Consider the following 25,387-nt stretch of genomic DNA (forward strand, 5'->3'; position numbering starts at 1 on the left):
AAATGCATCTTCTGTGATGTCATCAGTAATAGACTGCATGAGGGTGAATAAATTGAATCCAGACAAGACAGAAGTACACTTGATCGTTTGAAAGTCAGATCAGAGAATAGAATTTCAGCCTAGGCTGGATAGCGTTACATCAGTGGTTTTAACCTGGGGTCCCCAGATGTATTTGGCCTACAACTCCCAGAAATCCCAGCCAGTTTACCAGTTGTTAGGATTTCTGGGAGTTGAAGGCCAAAAACATCTGGGGACCCCAGGTTGAGAACCACTGAGTTACATTCTCACTGAAGATACAGGTCTGCAGTTGGGTGTGAGCCTGGACTCAACCCTGAACCAGGAAAGTCAGGTTTTGGCAGTGAGTGGTAGTGCTTTTGAGTCGTTAATGCTCCTGTGCCAGCTGCATCTCCTCCTAAAGAGATTAGAATTTACAAGGGTGACACATATTTTAGTCTGAACCTACATTGCCCTGTATCCCAGGATCTGATCCCAAATTATCTGTTTTAATTGAATCTTTGAGTCTACACTGCCAGACAATCTGGGATAAGCATATAATCTGGCATCAGATTCTGGAATAAAGGACTGTGTAGATCAAGCCTTAGTAGTATCCCATTTGGATTACTGTAACATGCTCTACATCAGTGGTTCCCAATCTTTGGTATTCCAGGTGTTTTGGACTTCTTCTCCCATAATTCCTAACAGCAGGATAATTGACTGGGATTTCTGAGAGTCAAATTACAAAACTACTGTAGGACCAAAGGTTGGGAACCACTACTCTACATTGAGCTGCCTTTGAAAGTGTTTTGAAACCTTAGATCAGGGGTATCAAACTCATTTTCGTCGGGGGCGACGTGACCTCATTATGCCTTCAAAGGGCCATCATATCCATGGATGAATAATCCATGGATGCAGAAGGCCAACTATAATTTTTTTTTTACATAGTGGTCTGTGCTCTTACGTTTTTACCCAGTTTGGATCCCCAGATATCATTGAACAACAACTCCCATCACTTTTGATGATCTGCATACTAGGGATAATGAGAATTGCAGCTCAATAGCACTTGTGGCTCTGAAGTTGAGGAAAGGTCAAATTGTATTTTATAAAGGAACTCGGGACAGCTAACAAAGTACTCCAAGTGCCGCACATAAAATAAAAACAATTACATAGACATCAAAGCGACAAAAACATGAGCAAACATCCATAAAATACCACATAATAAATTAAAATTCTGAATTCATAAAATGTAATCATAACTGCAGATAAAAGTGATTGTTTTCGATTAATGAACCCAGTGTTGAAGTATAGCCACCAAGTTCTCAGACCAACCGTTTGATCTACTCAAGATCAAAGGTGTCTTTAAAAAGCTACGTTTTTAGACTGGATTAGAAAGCTTGAAGAGAGGAGGCTAACCTAATCTCCCTTGGGAAGCCATTCCAGAGCTTGGGGGGGGGGGGGGCACGACTGAGAAGGCCCTCTCTCTTGTCCCTACCAACCATACTTGGGACAGTGGTGGGACTGAGAGAAGAGCCTCCCCAGCAGATCTTAAAGCCTACGCCGGTTCATAGAAGGAGATGAGATTGTGAAGTCAGACATTATCCACAAGCTTTGTATTTGCTTTCAAACCCCGCTATCTTGACTAAACAGATCAAACTCCAGCCTGCCAGTTGTTACTGTATCACAACTATCAACTCTAGTCATGATGTCTAATGAATACAGGAGTTGCAGTCAAGCATCTGGAGGGCCACATAAAATGACATGGTGGGCTGGATTTGGCCCATGGGCTTTGGGTTTGACACATGTGGCTTAGATCATCAAACAGCTGCAGTCAGATTGTTTTACTGAGGCTGGCTACAGAAATCCTGCAATTCCCTTATTGAAACAGGTACACTGTCTGCCAGTCTGTTTCTGAGCACAAGTGCTGCGTATGATCTTTAAAGCAGCTCAGGTGCAGGCTATCTGAAGGACTGTACTGTCCCTTATGAGCCAGCCCATGTTTTGAGATCTGTGGGGGAGACCCTTCTGTTTGTTTTACCACCTTCACATGGGAGAGGACCTTCTTGGTGACTGCCACCAGGCTCTGGAATGCCTTTCCCATACTGGCTGAACTGGCACCCTGTTTACTCATAAGGGTAGGCAGGCAAAACCCTTTTTGTTTCAGCCAAGCTTTGAGAATTCTTGTTTTAGGAGAAGCAGGCCTTGTATAATGTGCTCAACTTCTATTTGTTTTTTTTAAAGGTGATCATGTTTTAAACTGGTTTAAATTTTGTGATGGTTTAATTGGTTTTTAACATTTGTATGCTGTGAATTTTTAACTATTTTGACTGTTGTGAACCCTCTCAAGTTTGGAATAATAATAATAATAATAATAATAATAATAATAATAGCAGTAATAATAGAAATAGGTTTTAAGTTACAGAGTATGCAAACATTTAAAGGTTGAGCATCCCTTACGCAGAATTCCAAAATCTGAATTTTTTCAAAATCTGAAATGGTCCCTATGGATGGAAGGATGAGATAGTGACACATTTGCTGTGTTTGATGCAAAGTCTACACAAACTTTGTTTCTTGCACAAAATTAGTAAAGATAATATCACCTTCAGGCTATGTGTATAATGTGTATATGAAACTTGAATGAATTTCTTGTTTAGACTTAAGTCTCACCTCCAAGTTCACTCATTATATATGTATAATCAAATACAGGTATTCCAAAAATCTGAAAAAAATCCAAAATCTAAAACATGTTTGGTTCCAGGTATTTCAGTTAAGGTATCTTCAACCTATTATCCTTTGCTCACATGCTAAAATAGTATAATCCTAAAAGGACTGTTCCTTGAAATGGTATAATCAAGAAGGATCTAAAAACTTGGCTCTTCCGATGTGCCTTTGGAGAGTTACCATATATTTACTCCCTGTTGTTTCTCCCATAATTGTTGTCCTCATATTGCACCGCACTCCACCTTTTTGTAGGCCTGTCTCCACTGTTTCGTCCCCTACGTGTTCCTCCCTTACAAATATACCTTTTTTTCATTTTTATCTCATCCAGAGTTTTATCATTTTATGTTGTACATTTGGCCTGCCCATTGTGTTTGATTTTTTCACTTTGTCATTTTGTCTTATTTTACTCTTATCTTTTACTTACTTTATTGTGATGTTATTTTTTGTCATTTTGTATTTATTTTGCTGTAATGTTTTACCGGGCTTGGCCTCTTGTAAGCTGCCCTGAGTCATCTTTGGGGAGATGGTGGCAGGGTATTAATAATAATAATAATAATAATAATAATAATAATTATTATTATTATTATTATGGCTGTTTTGAATGTGTGCAGTAGGTTGATTATTGTGAGAGCCTCAGTGCAGAGATATAGCACTATAAACACTTTCCCTATATCATAGGTCCCTTCTACACTGCCATATAATCCAGATTATCAAAGCTAATAATCCATTAGCTTTGATAATCAGTTCAAATCAGATTATCTGGTTTTTTATGGCAGTGTAGAGGCGGCCATTTTCCTAAAAACTCTTCTCTAGAGCTGCACCAGAAAAAGATAGGAAGGTTCAGGTGCAATGCACTCCTTGGCTAATAGGACTGATATGTTTCTTCATTTCTATAACATCCATGTACTCAACTCCGTACTGGACTCTGTCTTGTATGCCTTTTGCAACACCGCTTTTATAAGACTTTTAGCTGTGGCAACGTCAGTAAGGAACCCACCATAAGAACCTTTCCTGTGTCAATTTTCTCTCCTGATTTGCTCCTTTTTAAGAGCTGTCACCAACAGACATTTTTTATACAGTATGATTTTCTTCACAATAAGGCTAGAATACTTTGTTTCTCTTCTTCCATTTTAGTCCTGGCCTTCAGATGCTTTGCAGGCAGTGGCCACTCGCTCCTTGGAAGATATTGAAATGTCTGAAGAAACCCGGGATGGCTGCATTGACTTGTGCCAAAAATTTCACATGACTACCATTAACTTGTCTGAATCGTTCTATAATGAACTCCAGAGACACAATTATGTCACACCTACTTCATATTTGGAGTTGATTTCCACATTTAAATCCCTGCTAGAGAAGAATAGAACGTAAGTACAATGAATATCGCATTGGCTTGCAATAAGAAAATCGTATGGTGTATGAATAGTGCTAAAATCCAGACTCAAATCTTGCATCCATAGGAGTTCTTATCATTCTCATTAGTCCCTCTGTAGAGATACTTGTAACATGTAATTAAAATATTTTTCATCAAAATTTCAAACAGTTTATTTGGGGTCTGAGGTGGCACAATGGGTTAAACCATGGAACTGTTGAATCTGCTGACCGCAATGGGTTAAACCATTCAGCTGTGGCACAGTGGGTTAAACCGTGGAACTGTTGAATCTGCTAACTGAAAGGTTGGCAGTTCGAAGCCGTGGGTCGCAGTGAGCTCTCGCTGTTAGCCTTAGCTCCTGCCAACCTAGCAGTTCCCATCGCTTCGGTGGGAAGTTAATAAAGGTACCCATGCAGCCATGCCAGCAAACACAACAAGGAGGTGTCTACAGACAACAGACTCCTCGGCTTGGAAGTGGAGCAAGATCACCTCCCCATGGCCAGAGTTGAGTACTTCCTCCAGAAAGCTGGAGATGAAAGGGGAAGCCTTTAGCTTTCTTCTGTGTATTTGTATGTCACTGTTATTTCACTGTATTAAAGGCATTGAATGTTTGCCTATCTGTGAATGTTGTAATCTACTCTGAGTCCCCTCGGGGAGATAGAACAGAATATAAAGTGTTGTTATTATTATTTTACTGACACAAAAACACAATATGTCACAGCAAACGAGATATATATGCTGGATTTCGTATCACAAAGTGTTGTTGTTTGCATGGTTACCCTGATGGTGAGCAATATTTTCCATCATACAAATGGAAAACTTTTATAAAACTCTTTTAGTTTTATAAAAGTTTTTCTCCCAAGATCTTGATATTCCTCAGAAATACTAGCGTAGAAGATAACTAGTAAAAAGTGAGGCCCCATCTACACTCCCATATCACAGTTTGAAACTGCATTATGTGGTTGGTGTACACTCTGTCTCAGATTTTTCTTCTTGTTTCATGTTGGTAGGCTTTCACATACACACACACACACACACACACACACACTTTTGAACTTTACAAATGGTTTTGTAGTTAAATGTTATTGAAAATTTTGTTTTAAAGCTGACTGTAAGATACTATATTTATTTACCTATTCATTCATTTTTATACAAGTTGCTTTAGCAGTGCTCACTGTAGTTTACAAATTAGAACTAAGCAGCATTACATAGCATTTGAAACGAATTCGTAGATGTAAAACTTCACAGATCTAATCCCAATGGCCTGAAAATTATTGATTTAAACTGACAGATCTAAACTTGCATATCTCATCTCCAGGATTTGAATCTTATTGACAAATTGGTCGAGGGTGTCCCATATCACCTCTCCTAAACCTTGGTCACTGGGAAGTTTTGTAGAATGTGAGAAAGCAGTTTCTTTGTTCTGGCAGATTAAAAATAGTAAATAATATAGAAATCCCCCGCTCCTCTTTTCCCACTATCTACCAATAACGAGGCTGGAAGTGATGGAATCACTATGTTATTGATGAGTTTGATAAAAATGAAAAGCCATTTAAAACTGTACAGGTGCTAAAACAACAAAATGCAAACATTATATGTCATGGTTGTAACTTCAACTCACTTGCAATTACTTGCAACTTTAAAAGAATGACATGCCAATAGGGGAAACAAGGAATTGTAACCCTTATAGAAGACAGCATGACTATATTTTGGTTTCATTAAGGCTGGATCTACACTGCCCTATATCCCAGAATCTGATCCCAGATTATCTGATTTGAACTGGATTATATGAGTCTACTGGTGCCCCCAGTGGCACAATGGGTTAAACCCTTGTGCCAGCAGGCCTGTTGACTAATAGGTCAGCAGTTCGAATCTGGGGAGAGCAGGTTGAGTTCCCTCTGCCAGCTCCAGCTCCCTATCGGAGACATGATTAAAGCCTTCCACAAGGATGGTAAAAACGTCAAACATCCAGGCATCCCCTGGGCAACGTCCTTGCAGACGGCCAATTCTCTCACACCAGAAGCGACTTGCAGTTTCTCAAATTGCTCCTGATACTAAAAAAAAATGAGTCTACACTGTCAGATAAGTTGGGATAAACAGATAATCTGGGATCGGATCCTGGAATATAAGGCAGGGTTTGGTTTGCCAGATTCAAGCAGTGCAGTGGTTAATTCATGGAGAGATTGCTGTAAAATAAAATAGCCTTTTTTTATCTGAAGTAAGTTGTTAAGCAAGTCGGGATTGCAGTATGATGTATGTGAAGTCAACTGAACTTAAACATACATCTGTGTTAGGGTTCATGAATGGAATTATGCTCAAGAGCTCAAGAAATGGTTGTTTGGTTACCGTATTGGCAGAGAAAATAGGAGAATGTTCAGCACATTTAAAGGACTGTTTTGGGATTATCTTGTTGACACTTGTATGTATGTGTCGGCCTGCTTGAATGTTTTCTGAATTCCCTTCAGTCAGGTGATGAAAATGAAAAGGAGATATGAAGTTGGCTTGGAGAAACTGGATTCAGCTGCAGCGCAGGTGGCCACGATGCAGGTGGAGCTGGAAGCCTTGCAGCCCCAACTCCGGGTGGCTAGCAAGCAGGTCGACGAGATGATGCTTGTGATCGAGAAAGAGTCCCTAGAAGTGGCCAAAACAGAAAAAATCGTGAAAGCTGATGAAGAGGTGGCCAATGAGCAAGCTATGGCTGCTAAGGCCATCAAGGATGAATGTGATGCTGATCTGGCAGAAGCCTTGCCAATTTTGGAGAGTGCCTTGGCTGCTCTTGACACTCTGACGGCACAGGTAACTAACAGTGTGTGAAGATGTTTTTGAATCTTATCTTGATAGAAGCACCTGGTTTTGAAGGAGCTGCTCCGTATGCAAATTGTATTGAGATATTACTTTCCCATAAATCACACTTCATTCTGCACTAGCTGTTATTTTGTGGATTTAGCTGCAACATTTTCATTTTGTGCAGTTGAAAGGGCCTCACTGAGCTAAGAACACTGATTGATCTTATAAACTCCACTTGGTGAAACCAACATTATGTGCCTTCAAATTATTTCTAAGGTGTAACACCTCTAAGGCCCTTCTACACTGCCATATAATCAGATTATCAAAGACAATAATACAATTTATCAAAGCAGATAATCCACATTATCTGTTTTGAACTGGATTATTGTTGGAAATAGCAACCTTCTACAAGCCTCCTATACTAGTTATTTGTTATATATATAATTGTGATTACTTACTATATTGTATGTATATATCGATATGCAGTTTTCCCTTAACTCTGTGTTTTTTGAAGTTGTGGGAGGGACTACAGACCATCTGACCAGATCTGGGATCATTTGGACTGAGACTCCATTTTAGAAGCCGTCAGTGTGTGTCCAGAAGCAGTACAGTTTAGAAGTTAATCCGTGTCATTATGCTGCAGTGTATAGTCAGTGTATAGTGAGTCCCCTCTCGGGTCGAGAAAGGCATGGTAGAAATGAAATAAATTTAATGAGTCAGTGTTCAGTAATGTATTAAACTGAAGATAATGTTAGTCTGTATGCAACAAAGAAGAGACTAAAACAGAATGCTTTGGAGAACTTACTGTTTAAACCATAAAGAAATAAGAAACGTATCTATATGCTGAATACATGAAGTTTGTAAGTAAATCAGCTATCTTACTTTTAACAAAGACTATTTTTGGTCTCTTAAGAGCATGGTTCAAAACCAATATATTTTATGGGAGAGTAGATGTTTTTTGGGGCAACTGAAATAACACTTTTGAAGATCTGCTATATATTTTATGCATTGGCATATCTTTATTCCTAACAGTTCAGAGCGATAACCAGCTATATCAGTCTCACAACTGAGAAGCCTAAATTGCCTTGCATGAATACGAGTGGATATTTACCACTAAGGAGAAGATTCACTCAAACGAGTATTTATTTCTTCTCAAGAAGATCATACTTTCCAAAAGGTTATGATTATTCCAAATAGTGTGTGCCAATTAATCTCCGAAAGGGTCACGCTTCCAAAAGGTTATGGAGATTCCTGGTTTTCCTAAGAAAGACTACACTGCATATAATCCAGTTCAAATACTCTGGCTTTTATATGGCAGTGTAGAAGGGGCCTAAGGTGATCTTATTATGGGGTTTCTTGGTAGAATTTGTTCTGAGGGGTTTTGACTTTGCCATCCTCTGAGGATTGATAGAGCTTGGTATACCAAGCCAGTAGGTTTCCATGGCTGAGAGGGGATGTGAACTTTAGTCTTCCAATGTGCTGTTCCATGTTCTGTACATATTTATGTATAAAGCGTGAAACTTCAGTCCAATACCAGACACCAAAAACCCGGGTCAACTTTTCTACAGGTAAGTGTAAGCACTATACCTTAACTTGTAACAACAACAAAAAGAACCATCCCCTTCTCTGAGGGCCCTTCCACACTGTCCCTATATCCCAGGATCTGATTCCAGGTTATCTGTTTATCCCAGGTTATCTGGCAGTGGAGACTCATATATTCCAGTTTGAAGCAGATAATCTGGGAACAGATCCTGGGATTAAGAGCAGTGTGGAAGGACCCTGAGTAGAGTTGCAAAAGAGCAAGAATTTAGTCCACCCCAGGAGAACCTAAAAGAAAAACAGACCCACTTCATATATCAAAATCTATTATTATTATTATTATTATTATTATTATTATTATTATTATATTGCCTGCCTCTCCTGATGGGTTGAGGCTACAACAAATTCAAAAACATATGAACTCATAAAATATATACAATAAATTACATAGATAATAACACAAAAATATAAAAAAGATAGAAGGCAAGAGGAAAGAAGAAGACAGCATGGCAGATGTATTGACTCAAGAAAGCTATGTCTGGAGTTTGAAAGACCTTGGCAGGGCTGGTGATGATAGAGGGACTTGGAGGTCTCTCATTCATAGTACCACCATAAATCAATGTCAACTTGACAGCAATTGACAACAATTTTAAAGAAGGTGTTAGGTGCAGGGGGCATGTCCCTCAGACTTCTCAAAACCGCTGCCCCTGCCAGAAAGATAACAAATATGGTTTATAAATAGCAGAAAGCCACACTTTGCTTAGTTGTGTTAAGATGAAATGAGAGAACATGTCAAGATCATTAGATGTTGCAGTAACTTCTTGGAAGGTACTTAAGGCTCCTTCAGAAACAATTGAAAAGGCATTACTGGATAAGGGTGGTGATGAGTCATTGTAAATGCTGTTCTTTGATGGTAAATGATGGAAATGAGGATGAGGCCTCCACATTTGTGGAGTGTGCTCATCCTTCAGCTTTACTAGTGAATGTCAGAATGTCCCGACTTACTTGTATTCTACAAACTTCAGAATGACCTGCAAGTGGCAGTGTTCACTGAGTTTGTGACATTTGCTGTGTTTCAGAATGCTGATCTACCATTAAAATTGAATTAATTCACATTGAATAGGACAATGAGAGAAAGGGAAAGTACTTGTTCTATACATAGAACGGCAGATTGCTGAATCATATAGCCCGAAGCTCTTGAAAGTGCTTTAATGGAAAAAAATGTAATGTAACTAGAAAATACCATATATACTCTTGTATAAGACAACCTCATCTAAAGGTTTTGGGGCAAAATTATGGATTTTATATTACCCCTGAGTAAATTGATGGTCATTCTGCAGAAAGGGGAAAATAGTGAGGCCATCATATCCCCATCCGGGTATTGAAAAACTAGTGTGACAGAGAGAGAAGAGGTTGGTATTCTTTTAGATTCCTCCAGGATGGACTTAGGGCCCTTCCGTACAGGTCCATATCTCAGAACCTGTCTTGGTTTTACCTGAGTTGTCCAAATGAATTAATCGAGAAAATTGGGATATCTCATTTTGCACCGGATTAATTTGACACTGGGAAAGATTTGGACCTAAGGTTTGGATCTTGGCAGGTGAGGGCTCTGTTGGGATTTTGCAGTCTCAGGGGTCAATCCCCAAAGCGATCCCAGTTCTTTGGGCTCCTGGATTTCCCTCCTCCCTGCCCCTCCTGATGCATCATTTTTGCATATCAGGATAGCTCTCTGGAGAAGCCCGTGCTGCTGGCAGGCTCCTTACGTAATTTTTGTGGTGGTGGTGGGGAAATAGGGGGCTAGATGATGGCTGGATGCCCTTTGGTTGACCTGAGAGGGCATCTAGCCACCCCCCAGAAAATCCCAGGGTTGTGGGAGGGAATGAGGACTAAATACAGGAAAGAACTGGGTTTAAACATCCCTCCTCTCTTTTAGAAGGAAACTAAAAACATGGATATGGGACCAGGACTTTGGGTAACCTGGCAGACAGACAAAGGACAATGATGACTAGAACTGGATAGGATTATGACAATGCGGAATGAACTTACGGATTTTGAGCTTGGCGAACGTTGATCACTAGATTAGTTGTACTGTATAATTGGATTGTTTTAATTGTTTTATAATTGTTGTTGCTATGTATTTTATCTTACTATGTGTATTGCTGGCATCGAATTGTGCCTTTTGTAAGCCACCCTGAGTCCCCCTTCGGGGGTTGAGAAGGGCGGGGTAGAAATACTCAAAATAAATAAATAAATAAATAAATAAAAATTAAATAATCTGCTTCCTTCCAGGATTTAGTTAAGTGTAAAAGAGCCCTTAGCTCTTATCAGGGCAATCCCAGGCTGGTGGGAGGTTGTGGGAATAAATACTGGGTGGAACTGGGTTTAAATAACCCAGTTCCTTCTGGAATTATGGGCCCTTCTACACAGACATATAACCCAGAATATTAAGGCAGAAAATCCCACAATATCTGCTTTGAACTGAGATATCTGAGTCCATCCTGCCATATAAGTTGTTCCAGGTCTTTTGAGCTGATTTTTTACAAAAATGTCTAGACTTAAATATGAATATATAGCGTAATAAGATACAGTAACTGCTTTCGAAAAGGAGGTTTAAAGAAAGGATAGGGAAACTATCCACTTGTCTGTGTGTGCTCATTGTCTGTTTTTGGACATGGATTGAAATTACTATTTAATAAAATAATTAGTATATGTATCTGTTATATTTTTTAAAAATCCATATGTTAGAACACAGTCATGAAAACTACATTATCTTAGTCAGAAATGTCTGGTTCCAAATGCTTCCCACAAATTATAAACAATGTTCATTGCATATAAAATGTAAGTATTTTAGAATCGGAGCCAGTGCTTCAGTTTTTGACTGTGGCTCTGGAAACGGGTTCAAATTGCTACTTGGGAAAACAACAGACAAGTCACATTGTCTCAGCCTCAGAGGAAGGAAAAAGCAAGTCCTCTCTGGACAAATCTTGCCAGGAAAACCCTGTGATAGGTTCACCTTAGGGTTGTCATAAATTGAAAATGATTTAAAGGCACACAACAACAATTTTAGAATCCCTGAAACTGGCATTGTATCCACATTTACTTGCGAGCAAGCACTACTGAAACCATTATAGTTTATAACTGAATACAATATACTGAGGATTCTATAAATTTAATATTCATAGAAAGTTGAGATGATACATAGAAAAGAATATGCAAAAAAACACAGGGAGAAAATGTGATATGTTAAATGAAGTGCTGAATTTCTTGAAAGAATTATAAGATGACTCTGCTTAGATTAATACATGGAAATATAACTAAAGCCCCTTCTACACTGCCATATAACCCAGATCATCAAAACGGATGATCCACATTGTCTGCTTTGAATTAGATTGTATGAGTCTACACTACCATTTAATCCAGTTTAAAGCAGGTAATCTGGATTTTATATGGCAGTGTAGGAAGGGGCCCAAGTGTGTGAATGATGGAGCTAGAAGACTTCAATCCCCTCTTTTATTTTTTAAAGGATATCACTGTTGTGAAATCTATGAAGAGTCCTCCTGCTGGTGTGAAGCTTGTGATGGAGACCATTTGCATCTTGAAAGGCATCAAAGCTGATAAAATTCCAGATCCGACAGGCACAGGCAAAAAAATAGAAGATTTCTGGGGTCCAGCTAAGAAGCTACTGGGAGATATGAGGTTTCTACAGTCGCTTCATGAGTATGACAAGGACAACATCCCCCCAGCTTACATGAGCATCATCAGAAAGCAGTACATCACCAATCCAGAGTTTGTTCCTGAGAAGATTCGAAATGCTTCCACAGCTGCTGAAGGGCTGTGCAAATGGGTCATTGCCATGGATTCCTATGATAAGTAAGGGCTTGAGCAAAAGTGTACTATGAATGGGAGTGGTTGGGCTGTCTATACATTCTCCCTTATCCTGACTTTCCCAGGCTGTAGAATATTTTAGGCAAAGACTTTTATGTGGTCATTTATCACAAGAAGAGAAAATATTGTATTTTTATATTTATATAAAAATACGTGGTGAACAGGGCTAAGGAGACTAGCACCGCAACATCCAGTGTTAGTCTTTAAAGGTGTGAAACTATCAGCCTCACTTTGCAGATTTGTCATTTTATTGCCAGACATACTTGTAAAACAGTAGTTCCCAACCTTTTTTTAAAACCACTTTGACTAGGGACCAAAATTAGTACCAAAAGAGTTAAACATCAGTTTTTTGGTCAACTTTAGATTTAATTTGGTTATTTGGGGTGCTGATTCAGAAAATTGCATGAGAGAGACCACATCAGCTCTAGTTTCTGATACAGAACCTATGCCATCTTCTCACCCACAGAAAACCATATTTAATAAGTATTGTCGAAAGCTTTCATGACCGGAATCACTGGGTTGTTGTAGGTTTTTTCGGGCTATATGGCCATATTCTAGATGCATTCTCTCATGACGTTTCGCCTGCATCTATGGCAAGCATCCTCAGAGGTAGTGAGGTCTGGCCTCACTACCTCTGAGATGCAGGTGAAACGTCAGGAGGGAATGCCTCTAGAACATGGCCATATAGCCCGAAAAAACCTACAACAACCCATATTTAATAAGCCTTGGCACTGTAAGAGGGTTTCATGAGACCAGTCGCTCTTGTTACAAGAGTCTAGTAACAATGAGGCCATGGACTATATTTTAGTTCTTGCGGACAACTGGTGGTCCACAAACAACAGGTTGGGAACCACTGTTGTAAAATATGGACATAGAGGTGTAAATATGGAAATGGCTTTTTTTCTGAGTACACACATGACTGCCTCTTTCTGTTTATGCTAAACATCCATATTTATGTAGGACGCTGGTCTATGCACCCTTCCTGTTGTAGTTGATAGGTGTAGTCCTCATAAGTCAGATTTTGACAAAAAAAGTAGGACGGTATTACATTTGTACAAACAAGGAATTATTTTTGGCGGGGGGGGGGGGGGGGAATCTTACTTCCACTCACATTTTGTTCCAGTATCCCAGTATTTTAAAGTCTGATGGGGACGAGAACATTGGTCTTATTTGTAATACATTCATTTCCAGCAGATAAGGGACTAGCTTTTTAATACATGGAATGGATGGAGGTGTCATTTGTCCTCTTTTTCAAATCTCAAAATGTCTTGGCCTTGTTCTGATACTTTGCATAACACCTGATTGGTGCTGTGTTGTTATAAGATTATATGTGTCTGCAACCCATATACAAAAAATGTGCAATGTGGTCTAGTAGTGTCTTCATGTAGTTGCATAAGGGCAGAATACTTGACATTTTTTACTTGAATCTGTAGGGTAGCAAAGGTTGTTGCCCCAAAGAAGATAAAGCTCAATGCCGCAGAAGCGGAACTGAAAGTTGCTATGGATGGTTTAAGGAAGAAACAAGCAGCCCTAAAAGAAGTTCAGGATAAGCTGGCTCAACTACAGCTGACATTAGAACAAAAGAAGAATGAGAAAGCAGACCTGGAGAACCAGGTACATAACATACGCATTCAAAGATCTGGTAAATATGCTCCTGGCAGTTCCTTCTAAGGGGCTTCTTTTGTTTTTCTATCTTAAATTTGGTTCATATTGGAATTAGAATAATTTCTCGTATCTTAAATTTTGCCTAGCTCAAATCTTGATTTCCTCCCCATTAAAATATGTATACATTTTGCATCCATATTTCATAGTATAATAATAATAATAATAATAATAATAATAATAATAATCTTTATTTATAACCTGCCATCATCTCCCCAAAGGGGACTTCGGGTGGCTAACATGAGGCCAAGCCCAAAAATAATACAGCATGATTAGACACAAAGCGACAAAAAAATACATCACAACAAAAACAGAATAAAGTACACAGTGCAAAATAACATAATAACAATAATAATAATAATAATAACAACAACAACAACAACAACAATAACAATAATAAAGAAAAAAGTCTGGATTATTGATGTCGCCATTCCAGGTGACAGTCACATTGAGGAAAAACAACAAGAAAAACTCAGCTGCTATCAAGACCTCAAAATCGAACTGCAAAAGCTCTGGCATAAACCAGCACAAGTGGCCCCAGTGGTCATGGGCACACTGGGTGCCATGCCAAAAGATCTCAGCCGGCATTTGGAAACAATAAATATCAACAAAATAACAATCTGTCAACTGCAAAAGGCCACCTTACTTGGATCTGTGCGCATCATTCGAAAATACATCACACAGTCCTAGACGCTTGGGAAGTGTTCGACTTGTGATTTTGTGATACAAAATCCAGCATATAGATCTCGTTTGCTGTGACATACTGTGCTTTTGTGTAAATAATAATAATAATAATAATAATCAAACACAAAGGGCGGGTTATAAATAAAAACGTTACAACCCTGGGTGAAATAGGAATGAACAAAAGTCTATTTGTATACCACTGTATTCATTTTTGTTGTATTTCCCAGACTTTTGTTTGTATTGCCAGCACATCAATGGTTAAAACTGGGCATTTAACACAATCGCACCAAGGCTATGGAATGACCTCTTAATGAAACCAAAAAGTGACTATGCAATTCACTATATATGATATATATTGTTTTGCAATCAGTGAATCCTATTGCACATGTTAAAATAATTCATGCTTTTAAAAACTATGTAAAGGCCATAGTTTAAAATATACTAGGATACTTCTGATCATCAGTACTTATTTATTAGCTGATGACCAACTTCAGACATATGTCGCGAATCAAGGGTGATTATACTATGAGCAAAATTTGAAAAATGTTCTGTTCCTGGTTTGAAAGTGTTATTTCCTGTTTAATTGTGCAGTATTTACTTTGAAAGTAGTTATTCTACTCCATCAACTTCATTTTTGTGGCTGCCACAAACTATGTTGAATTGGTTGAGACTCGATGAGATATTCATTGAACAACAATGTGCTGAGGGATGTCCTGCATAAAAAAGTGTTTGCAGTTTAATAATTTTTTCCATGTTTTTATGCTAGAACCAATTAGGAAATTACATTTATAACCCAGGAACAAAAAGCATGTTACATAGCGTCATCATATGATGCTCCAGATGTGGTCGGCCTGCAACTTTCAGTATTCCGCACCATTGGCTTTGTTGGGACTTGCAGTCCAAAAAGATCTGAAAGCCTGTATTATTCACTTTCCTGTGCTAAATTCTAGATGGGTAGAGATCCCTCCCCTCCCACCGCCAACTCCTATAATTTTAGACCTCGGGGTCATCCATTTAAACTAATTGGAAGAAGATTCAGGAATAACAAGAAAGTATGTTACATAATGAATAGCTTAATTAACTACTGGCTTCTAGAAGTTGTGGCGGTGACTGTTGCCTTCATTTACTTTAAAGGAGATTCAGTGAATCTACGAAGGAAAGGTCTATCAATTTATAGACTGTTCTGATGTCTAAATGAGGAAATAACAATGGATGAGGGTTTGGCTTCCTGTGGGTGCTTCAGAGTTTGGGTGTGAAGCATTGAAAATAACAAAAGTATCTATAATGTTTTCTTTTTTTCGATAAAGAGAGGATAACATTATTTTTTGTAAGGGAGTACAGCAATTTGTAATAGCATTTCCCCATGTGGAACAAATAATATTTTCTCCAAAAACATAATTTGGGTACAGTTTAGCTTTTTCAGGGTGTGGTCTTCAGGAGGAACCTGGGGGTGTTCTTGCTGTTATTCATGTAATATTTTGCTAATATTTATGTGATTTAAAGAAAATGTGAAGAGTGTCTAAAAGTAATATATTAATAGCAAATTATCGAGTAGGTAACGTACAACACTACTTACACTCATATTAATTTAATGCTTGTAAAGAAATGAATGTTCTAAATTCTGAGATGGTTTGTAGTGACATATTATGTAATATGATGCTGTAATAAGCAGATCCTATACACTGAAAGTACCAAATCCCTTTAAATTTTGGAATCTACTGACTGGGCAAGAGGCTGCCAACAAATACTAGCTGCTGTTGGCTTAATAGGAAGGCAATGGCAAACCATCTCTGAAGATTCATTGCATAAGAAAGTTGAATGAAAGTCATAGGGTCTCCATAAGTCGACATGTGACTTAAAGGCACACTTACACAGTGATGCATTTTTTGGGGTAGAACAAAAATTAGGATAAAGGCAAAACAAAGTATAAGTCATGAAATAATATATCCAAGGAAGTACTAGGTGTTTCCTTCACATATAGGAAAATGCAGCGTCCTGCTCCTACTTGTTTTTGAGGTCTGAAACAGTTCTGTTGTATGTATTGTCGAAGGCTTTCATGGCCAGAATCACTGGGTTGTTGTAGGTTTTTTCGGAGAGGCCCTGCTCGTGATTCTGCCTGCGTCGCAGGCGCACTTGGTGGGGACACGAGACAGGGCCTTCTCTGTGGTGGTCCCCCAACTCTGGAACGCCCTCCCAAAAGATCTCAGACAGGCCCCTACATTGGCAGTCTTTAGAAAGAACTTGAAGACCTGGCTGTTCTGATGCGCCTTTCCAGAATAGGAATCTCCAATAACAAGTCCCAGAAGCACTTTAGTAGACCTAAGATTGCTGCACAATGCACACTGCACTTGCCCTACAATCCTCACACACCACCTATCACATCAGCACTTTTAATCCTGTACCCCTTACTCTAGCCTGGCCCAGTTTACATAGTGTCTTGATGTATTGTTTATTGCATGTCGTTAATATTGCTTTAACTGTTTTTAATTTTGCTTTAGGTATTGTATTGTTGTGTTGTGTTTTGAGGCCTTGGCCTTTGTAAGCCGCATCGAGTCCTTCGGGAGATGCTAGTGGGGTACAAATAAAGTTTAATAATAATAATAATAATAATAATAATAATAATAATATGGCCATGGTCTAGAGGCATTTTCTCCTGACGTTTCGCCTGCATCTATGGCAAGCATCCTCAGAGGTAGTGAGGTCTGTTGGAACTAGGAAAAAGGGTTTATATATCTGTGAAATGACCAGGGTGAGACAAAGGACTCTTGTCTGCTGGAGCTAGGTGTGAATGTTTCAACTGGCCACCTTGATTAGCATACAATGGCCTGACTGTGCCTGGAGCAAACTTTTGTTGAGAGGTGATTAGATGCCCCTGATTGTTTCCTCTCTGTTGTTGTGCTGTTGCAATTTTAGTTTTTTAATACTGGTAGCCAGATTTTGTTCAGTTTCCTAGTTCCAACAGACCTCACTACCTCTGAGGATGCTTGCCATAGATGCAGGCGAAACATCAGGAGAGAATGCCTCTAGACCATGGCCATACAGCCCAAAAAACCCTGCAGCAGCCCAGTTCTGTTGTAATTGTGTGCATTTGAGTCATTTCTAATATATGGCAACCCTAAGGTAACTCTTATCATGGAGTTTTCTGGGGTCGAGAGTGTGAGTCTCACTAAGGTCACCCTGTGGATTTCCATGACCAAGTAGGAAATGAAACCCTGTTCTCCAAAATTTTAGTTCAGCGCTCAAACTACTAGTCCATGCTGACTATCCATCAGTCCTGCCATCACTGAATTTGCTACAGAAGCAGCTATTCACAAAAATTTCTCCTTCAAATAAGGGATACAGGAAGTTCATGCTTTATTTTCAAGCCATAGCATAGCCAGAAGACAAGATATACATGAAAATTGTGCAGCTGGTGATGATATATGTGCACCAGTGCCACTGTTACAAAGATTGAGTAGTATGTTGGCAGCAAAGTACACCATGCACCTTCTACACCACCATATAATCCAGATTATTAAAGCAGATAATCCTAATTATTTGCTTTGAACTGGATTATATGAGTCTACACTGCCATATAATCTAGTTCAAAGCAAGTAATCTGGATTGTCTATGGCAGTGTAGAAGGGGCCTGTGTGTCCTGAGACATTCAGGTTTGTTAATACAACCCTTTTTATCTCAAGACATTGGCTATCCTAACAATTAGGGTTCACATTGGTTTTGGCCTTAGATTGGATCAAAGGGAAAGAGAGGCCCATCTTCTGTCTCTTAAGTCTGATTTCATTCTACCGAATTTGGGGAGAAGCAAATGTGGAAAAGAAGTTACTTGTGAATATGCGAATTCCTGCCCCTGGATTGCTTTTTTTAACCTCTTTGCCCAATAGGTAGGTGAAGATATATGTGGAATGGCCTTATGGGTTCCTTGCCAACTCCAAGGCTTTGCACAATTTCTGCTGTCTCTCACATTGGTAGACATTATTTAAAAAATAAACCACAAGATAGGAAATTCAATATACATTCCATATCCATGTGAAAGTGACCTTCCTATGTCAGCATCATGCGCTCGTGAGATATCTATTGCTTGTTTGGATGCAATTGTTTTCTATATCACATATAAATCCATTATCAATTGCACATTTTCAGACTGAAGGCAATAATTTATTTGAAGGAAAGAAGAATGGAATTGCCATAGACCTTGCTGTGTTCAGACATGACTATCCGTCACACACATTTCCTCTCCCCGTTTTCTACCTTAAAGCTTTAAACCTTCAAATCCAAAGGCCATTTATTTTATTGGAAAAGAATGATATCGTCCAGTAAAATCAATGCATCTGTGGTAGTTCTCAGATGCATTAAAAGCAAAATGGGTAACAATTTGCAGTCCCAAAATTTGTGATAGCTAAAGTTTGTATTTTGGTTTCCAGGTTGACCTGTGCAGCAAAAAGCTTGACCGAGCAGAAAAATTGCTTGGAGGCCTTGGAGGTGAAAAAACCCGTTGGAGCCAGTCAGCTTTGGAACTGGGAAAGCAATATGTCAACCTGACAGGTGATATCCTGGTCTCATCAGGTATTGTGGCTTACTTGGGAGCCTTCACGTCCAGCTACCGACAGGTAAGGAACGAAGGAATGACATGGCTGCAGTCTAAATGCTTCTGCTAGCCTAAGATATAACCTGTTAACTGGGAACATGTAGATAAATCTCAGTGATTTATTGAACCTACTCTATGGAGAACTAACAACATGGTTTAAGCTAGTTGTGGCCTGCAACCACTACCATCCTTGACTATTAGTGACCGGTGGTAGTTTTGTCCTAAAACATCTGGGGATCCATGGTTAATTGGAGATACCAAATGCTGAACTTGAGATTTCCTGCATGCAAAACCTTTTCTACCATCAAGCTTGAATTAAAGCTGTAACTCGGTGACTTTGGACTTCATCCCATAGGATACGTAAAGTGTTTGGCATAGTTGTTTTTCCCTTAAGCTTCACAATACCCTGTTTGGAAATTAAAGGGATGGTTTTCCTACCCCCATCACACAGTTTCCCTCTTTCCACTTTCTTTTCTGATTATCTGTTTGCCTTCTCATCACACGGGGGACATATTTCTCCTCCCATTGTCTCCGCCCCCATTTTCTTTCGATAGAAGAAATCCTCCATGTTTTGTCTTGTGGAAGTACATTTTAGCTTTTTATGTTTAAAAAGAGATAAATTACCATTCCTTCCTCCTCGGTCCTAAAACACTAATGGCAGAAGAAAAGAATCAATACTGCCCATCATGGCTCCTCCCTCCATGATGATGTCATTGATATGTTTACAAGCAGGCAAGGGGGAAGTCCCATTACATGGTAAATTGAGCATCTTAATACTTTTATGAAAATAGTTCATTACATATAATAATTACCAGTTATCACTGGTCTAGTGTGAATAGCTGCATTCAAAAACTTTACCACTTTTCCAGTGAGCGACTTGTTGAATCCTACACAGATGATTGGGAGATTCAAGGCATGATTTGAACTGCAATTCCCACAAGCCCATACTAGAATTTTTGAAAAATGTGAATCTCCATAACCATTTGAGAAATGGGATTCATAACTTTTTTGGAAAACCACTGGGAAAATGACCTTTTGGAAATATATACAACATCTATTCTCCCTTAAAATATATTTGTCTTTAAATCATGCTCTCAAGAGACAAAATGAACAGTCTTCTTTAAAAGTAACATAGTTGGTTTACTCACAAACTTCATGTATACAGCATACAGGCATTTTGTTTATGAATCCAGTTACAATAGAATTTCAAGTAGTTTCTCTTAATCTTCCTAAGGTTTGCTCAAAACAAACATTGAAGTCTAAACTGTACTCACTGCCGCTGATTCAAGCACATACACACTGACTTCTAAAAGCATACAGGTGACTTCTACTCCCTCAAAGAGTCTAATGCACTGGTTCTCAACCTGTGGGTCCCCAGGTGTTTTGGCCTACAACTCCCAGAAATCCTAGAAATACCAGCCAGTTTACCAGCTGTTAGGTTTTCTGGGAGTTGAGTTGAAGGTCAAAACATCTGGGGACCCACAGGTTGAGAAACACTGGTCTAATGGCTCCTACTCTCTAAAATGGAGTCTGAGTCTGAACATGCCCAGTTCCGATCACATGGTCTGCAGCCCCTCCCTCAACAAAGAGATTAGGTAAAATTGTAAACCAATACACCCATACAGTACAGTAAGCAACTATATGCATAACAAATAACTCATGGAGGCTTGAGAAGGTTGCTATTTCCAACAAAAATTAACAGTGAAAAAGCACAGTCTAAATGACAAAATGCAATTGAGCATGGGGGTTGCTATTCCAAACATGTTAGCGGTTCGCCACTCTTGAGATGTGGCCCCTACTGAGTTAGATGGACCAATGCTCTGATGGTTGGCCTCATCACACTAGAGAAAAAATCCACTTAAAATCCAGTTTCTGCCTCATGCAGAATTCTGGGATTTGTAGTTTAGGGAGGAGCCTTTAACAGCCTCACTAAACTACAAACCACAGAATTCTGCAGGAGGGAGAAACCAGATTTTAAGCAGATCTTTTTCTCTGGTGTGATGAAGCTATTAGTACAAGGCTACACCCTAGATCCTTATAGAGTACCCTGTTGCTTTTAAGTGTGATAGTTCTGAAGAAAGAAACCAAATGGAACATGTGTATGGGAAACAGCTAAAACACAGACTGCATGGCTACATGCCTAGGACAGGCTGATCAGAAATTCAAGATTTTTCCATACGTTGCATACCAGCTTTTTGTCAAGTCTCCACCCACCTTTTTTTAGCCAATTACAAGCATGGCAACCAAATATCTGCAACTATGGATGACTGTAGTCAAAGCATCACATTTTATTTTCTTTGTCTAAATTTATTGCTAGGACAGAAAAACCTTTGAATGTCTAAACATCTTTAAGTGTGCTACACATTTGGGGAATTTCCCATTATTTTATGCTGGACTTTCTCACACTTGCATTTCTGAAAAAGCAGAATGCATTTGAACTTCAGCACATAAAATCTTTCCCAGATAATTGCAACAAGCTTATTGGAAGTAGTGGGACTCTGTACTGCTTTTGTTGGTTTCAGTGGGAATTAGTTCTGACTCAGTTTAGCTGCATCAGGACTGACATGACTAATAGCTCAAGTTCATGGAAGAACATCTTCATCAATTTCTGTTTCTCTCATATTTTATTGCTGTACAATCATGTTCTCCTTAATCAGATCAGTGTAGCAATTGTATTAACAGGGCTGAAACATTTGTTCTACAAGTATTGGGGGAAAGGAATAAAAAATAATATTTAGTATGTTCAGTCCTACGTTCTCCTTTCTTTTATAATGCGTAATTGATATTATTTCCCCGCCAACTGCAACCAAAAGAAACATTCTTTTCTTTGTTGATTTCTTAATAAGTGTTTTGGGATTTCCAAGGTGTAAGTATGAAACACAACAAATCATGTTGCCAAAGAATAACATTAATATTTTAATGGCTTGTGTTATAACCAACCAAGATAGTTTATTATAATTTTCTCTAACTTGATTTTATTAACAAGAGACAGACAAGTCTCCTTAGATTAACATTTTCCGGAACATAAATCCAGAAATAACTTAGCTGAAGTTATTTTTGAGAGGGTATTAAAACTTTTTGAAATGTTATTATTTTGTACCTAGGTCAGTTCCAACATTTCAGTTTGTTTGTTGAATTTGTTAAATTCCTAGGCAGCTTAGTAAAGGTAAAGGTTTCCCCTGATATTAAGTCTAGCCATGTCTGACTTTGGGGGGTTGGTGCTCATCTCCATTTCTAACCTGAAGAGCAGCTGTTGTCCGTAGATGCCTCCAAGGTCAAGTGGCCAGCATGATTACATGGAGCGCCATTACCTTCCCGTAGAAGTAGAACCTATTGATCTACTCAAATTTGCATGTTTTCAAACTGCTAGGTTGGCAGAAGCTGGAGCTTCCCCGGAATTGAACCAGCAACCTTTTGTTCAGCAGTTTAGCAGTTTAACCTGCTGCATCACCAGGGCCCCCAGACAGCTTACTATGAAGATATTGAGTCCATGGGTCATTTTCTCTAATCCAAAAATGCTTTTTTACTTTGTTTCATTTAATGTTAATGTTCTTTAAGGATTTATTTATTTATCGTGTCAGGAGTGAACCAAAACAGTTGTATTGCATTAAAAACAGACAAACAAACAAACAAACCACAAAGTTTGCAGACTTGGTATTCTATTAAATGTCCCTTGACCAGTAGCTGGCCACTTGGAGTGCTTCTGGTGTTGCCACAAGAAGGTCCTCCATTGTGCATGTAGCAGGGCTCAGGTTGCATTGCAGTAGGTGGTCTGTAGTTTGCTCTTCTCCACACTCGCATGCCATGGATTCCATCCTGTAGCCCCATTTCTTAAGGCTGGCTCTGCATCTCGTGGTGCCAGAGCACAGTCTGTTCAGTCGCCCAGTTTTCTGTGTGCCCAGGAGGGAGTCTCTCATTTGGTATCAGCCATTGACTGAGGTTCTGGGTTTGAGCCTGCCACTTTTGGACTCTCACTTGCTGAGGTGTTCCAGCGAGTGTCTCTGTAGATCTTAGAAAATTATTTCTTGTTTTAAGTCGTTGACATGCTGGCTGATGCAAAGGTACTGGATTTTCATTTTCTGGTTGCAAAGAAATGTAGGAGTTGCTGAACTAGCCTTTGCCAACCTGATGTCTTCTAGGTATGTTGGACCTTCAACTCCTATTACACTTACGGTCCTTCCACACAGCCATATAACCCAGAATATCAAGGCAAATAATCCACAAGATCTGCTTTGAACTGGATTATTTGAGTCTACACTACCCTATAATCCAGTTCAATGTGGATTCTATACAGCTGTGTGGAAGGGTTGTTGACTTTGATAATCCAGATTATATGCTTTGAATTGGATTATACGGCAGTGTAGACTCATATAATCCAATTCAAAGCAGATAATGTAGATTATTTGCTTTGATAATCTGGATTATTTGGCAGTGTAGAAGGGGCCTATGTTTATACCATCAATAGCAAACTTAGCTTCTTTTTTCCTTCTGAAACATGTGATTGAATGCCATTTTCCTGCTTCTTAGCAGGGGGTTGGACTGGGTGGTCCACAAGGTCTCTTCCAACTCAAGGATTCTATGATTCTGTGCTACTGTTGAAAACATTGGATTCTATAAAAAAGGGATAGAGGCTATTGTCCTTTTTTAAAGTGTCAGACCTCTTTGGTCTATTTGGGAAAAATTCAGTGACATCAGTGAAAAGTTTGAGCCAAAATGCTCAACTCTGTGCTTGTTATATTCACTTCTTGGTTCTACGTTCCAGCGTTCAAGCCTCATTTAGATAGAATGCAGAGCATTTACGGCAACCGTCATTGGCATCTGTATGTGTATACACATTCTGCATTATCTTTAAACCAGTTTGCTGTCAGCCAGTTAGTGATTCATTTATTTGCAGTTCGTTGGTGTATTTACATATTTCTACCCTGTGCGACATCAAAAGATCCTAGGGCAGGGCTCAGAATTAGCTCCCAAAATGGCATACTCCCAAGCCACAGATCAGTGGTGTCCTTATCTGGCCTGTGTAGGTGTTAGAAAGTCCATTTGATCAACAGGTGTTGGTATCTTGCGTGTTTAAGGTGCTTAAAAAAAACAAATCTGGCATCCTGTTTTCTGTAACTGAAAGCACTGGAGTTAATGTGATGGTAAGCAGCAATAGGGCAGTAAAGGCGTTCTGTATATATTTCAGATTTCAGTATTAATGTCAAAAATACGTAGTATGATTTTACAAAGGATTTCTGCAACATTAGAACTGTAAAGACACATTTTAAGTAGCAAATACAATCCCTTTGATTTGTTGCTCTGAACTCCTTCTCGCCTATGCTTGGAAGGCGTAGAAAAGCAGCCTATACAGTGTGACTTAACACACAAAAGACCCACACTTCATGTGTTATTTGATTCCCATCATATCTTAAATGCAGTTTGCTATCAATCCCATAAAAAAGCATCCCAGATTTGAATCTTGAGCTAATCTTTCTTAGTCACACTAAATCCATTTAAATCACAAGGATTTAAATTTGAGTAAATCTGAATTAAACCTATTTTTTCTTGATCGGTTTTATATAAAGACTAGATCTGAAGAGTCCTTGTGGGATTTTGAAATCATTTTTCTTTGACCCTAATACAGCAGTAGGCATATTTAGGAGTCTGAAGATCATCCTATGCCATGTTCGAATATTACAGAAGTCAGAAGGATTGCTATTTTAGGTCACTGGAAAAGACAATCTATCACTTCTATTTGGTGTTCTGACTGGCTACGGAGTTGTTCCAAATACAAAACAGTTTTCTACACACCTGCTAAATGGTTTTCATACATTGTCAAAGGCTTTCATGGCCGGAATCACTGGGTTGTTGTAGGTTTTTCGGGCTGTATGGCTATGTTCTAGAAACATTATCTCCTGACGTTTCACCTGCATCTATAGCAAGCATCCTTAGAGGTTGTGAGATCTGTTGGAAACTAGATTTTTTTTCTGGGTACTGTTCCATTATCTGGGTGGAGGCCACTAGGGGATGCTAGAGAGAGAAGGATAGTCTGTTTTTTGGGGGTTATTCCACCATTTTTGCTGGTTATTCCCCTCCCCAACAATGAAGGTTGTTTCCATAACAGGGACATGGGTGGGGGAAATAACAGGAAAACATTAACTCCATCAACCCCATTCAATACC

The 25,387-nt window shown here is 39.0% G+C and overlaps 1 protein-coding gene across 1 annotated transcript in view; it reads left to right on the forward strand.

Moving 5' to 3' along the window:
- DNAH7 (dynein axonemal heavy chain 7) overlaps positions 1 to 25,387 on the forward strand; it is a 184,480-nt gene that overhangs the window by 104,907 nt on the left and 54,186 nt on the right. Inside the window, exons 41-45 of the mRNA XM_060780806.2 lie at positions 3,850 to 4,079; positions 6,550 to 6,880; positions 11,934 to 12,280; positions 13,729 to 13,909; positions 19,063 to 19,248. Of these exons, the coding sequence (XP_060636789.2) occupies positions 3,850 to 4,079; positions 6,550 to 6,880; positions 11,934 to 12,280; positions 13,729 to 13,909; positions 19,063 to 19,248 (1,275 nt within the window). The remainder of the gene's footprint in view (positions 1 to 3,849; positions 4,080 to 6,549; positions 6,881 to 11,933; positions 12,281 to 13,728; positions 13,910 to 19,062; positions 19,249 to 25,387) is intronic.

Source organism: Anolis sagrei, chromosome 1 (genome assembly GCF_037176765.1).
Source record: "Anolis sagrei isolate rAnoSag1 chromosome 1, rAnoSag1.mat, whole genome shotgun sequence".
NCBI lineage: Eukaryota > Metazoa > Chordata > Lepidosauria > Squamata > Dactyloidae > Anolis > Anolis sagrei.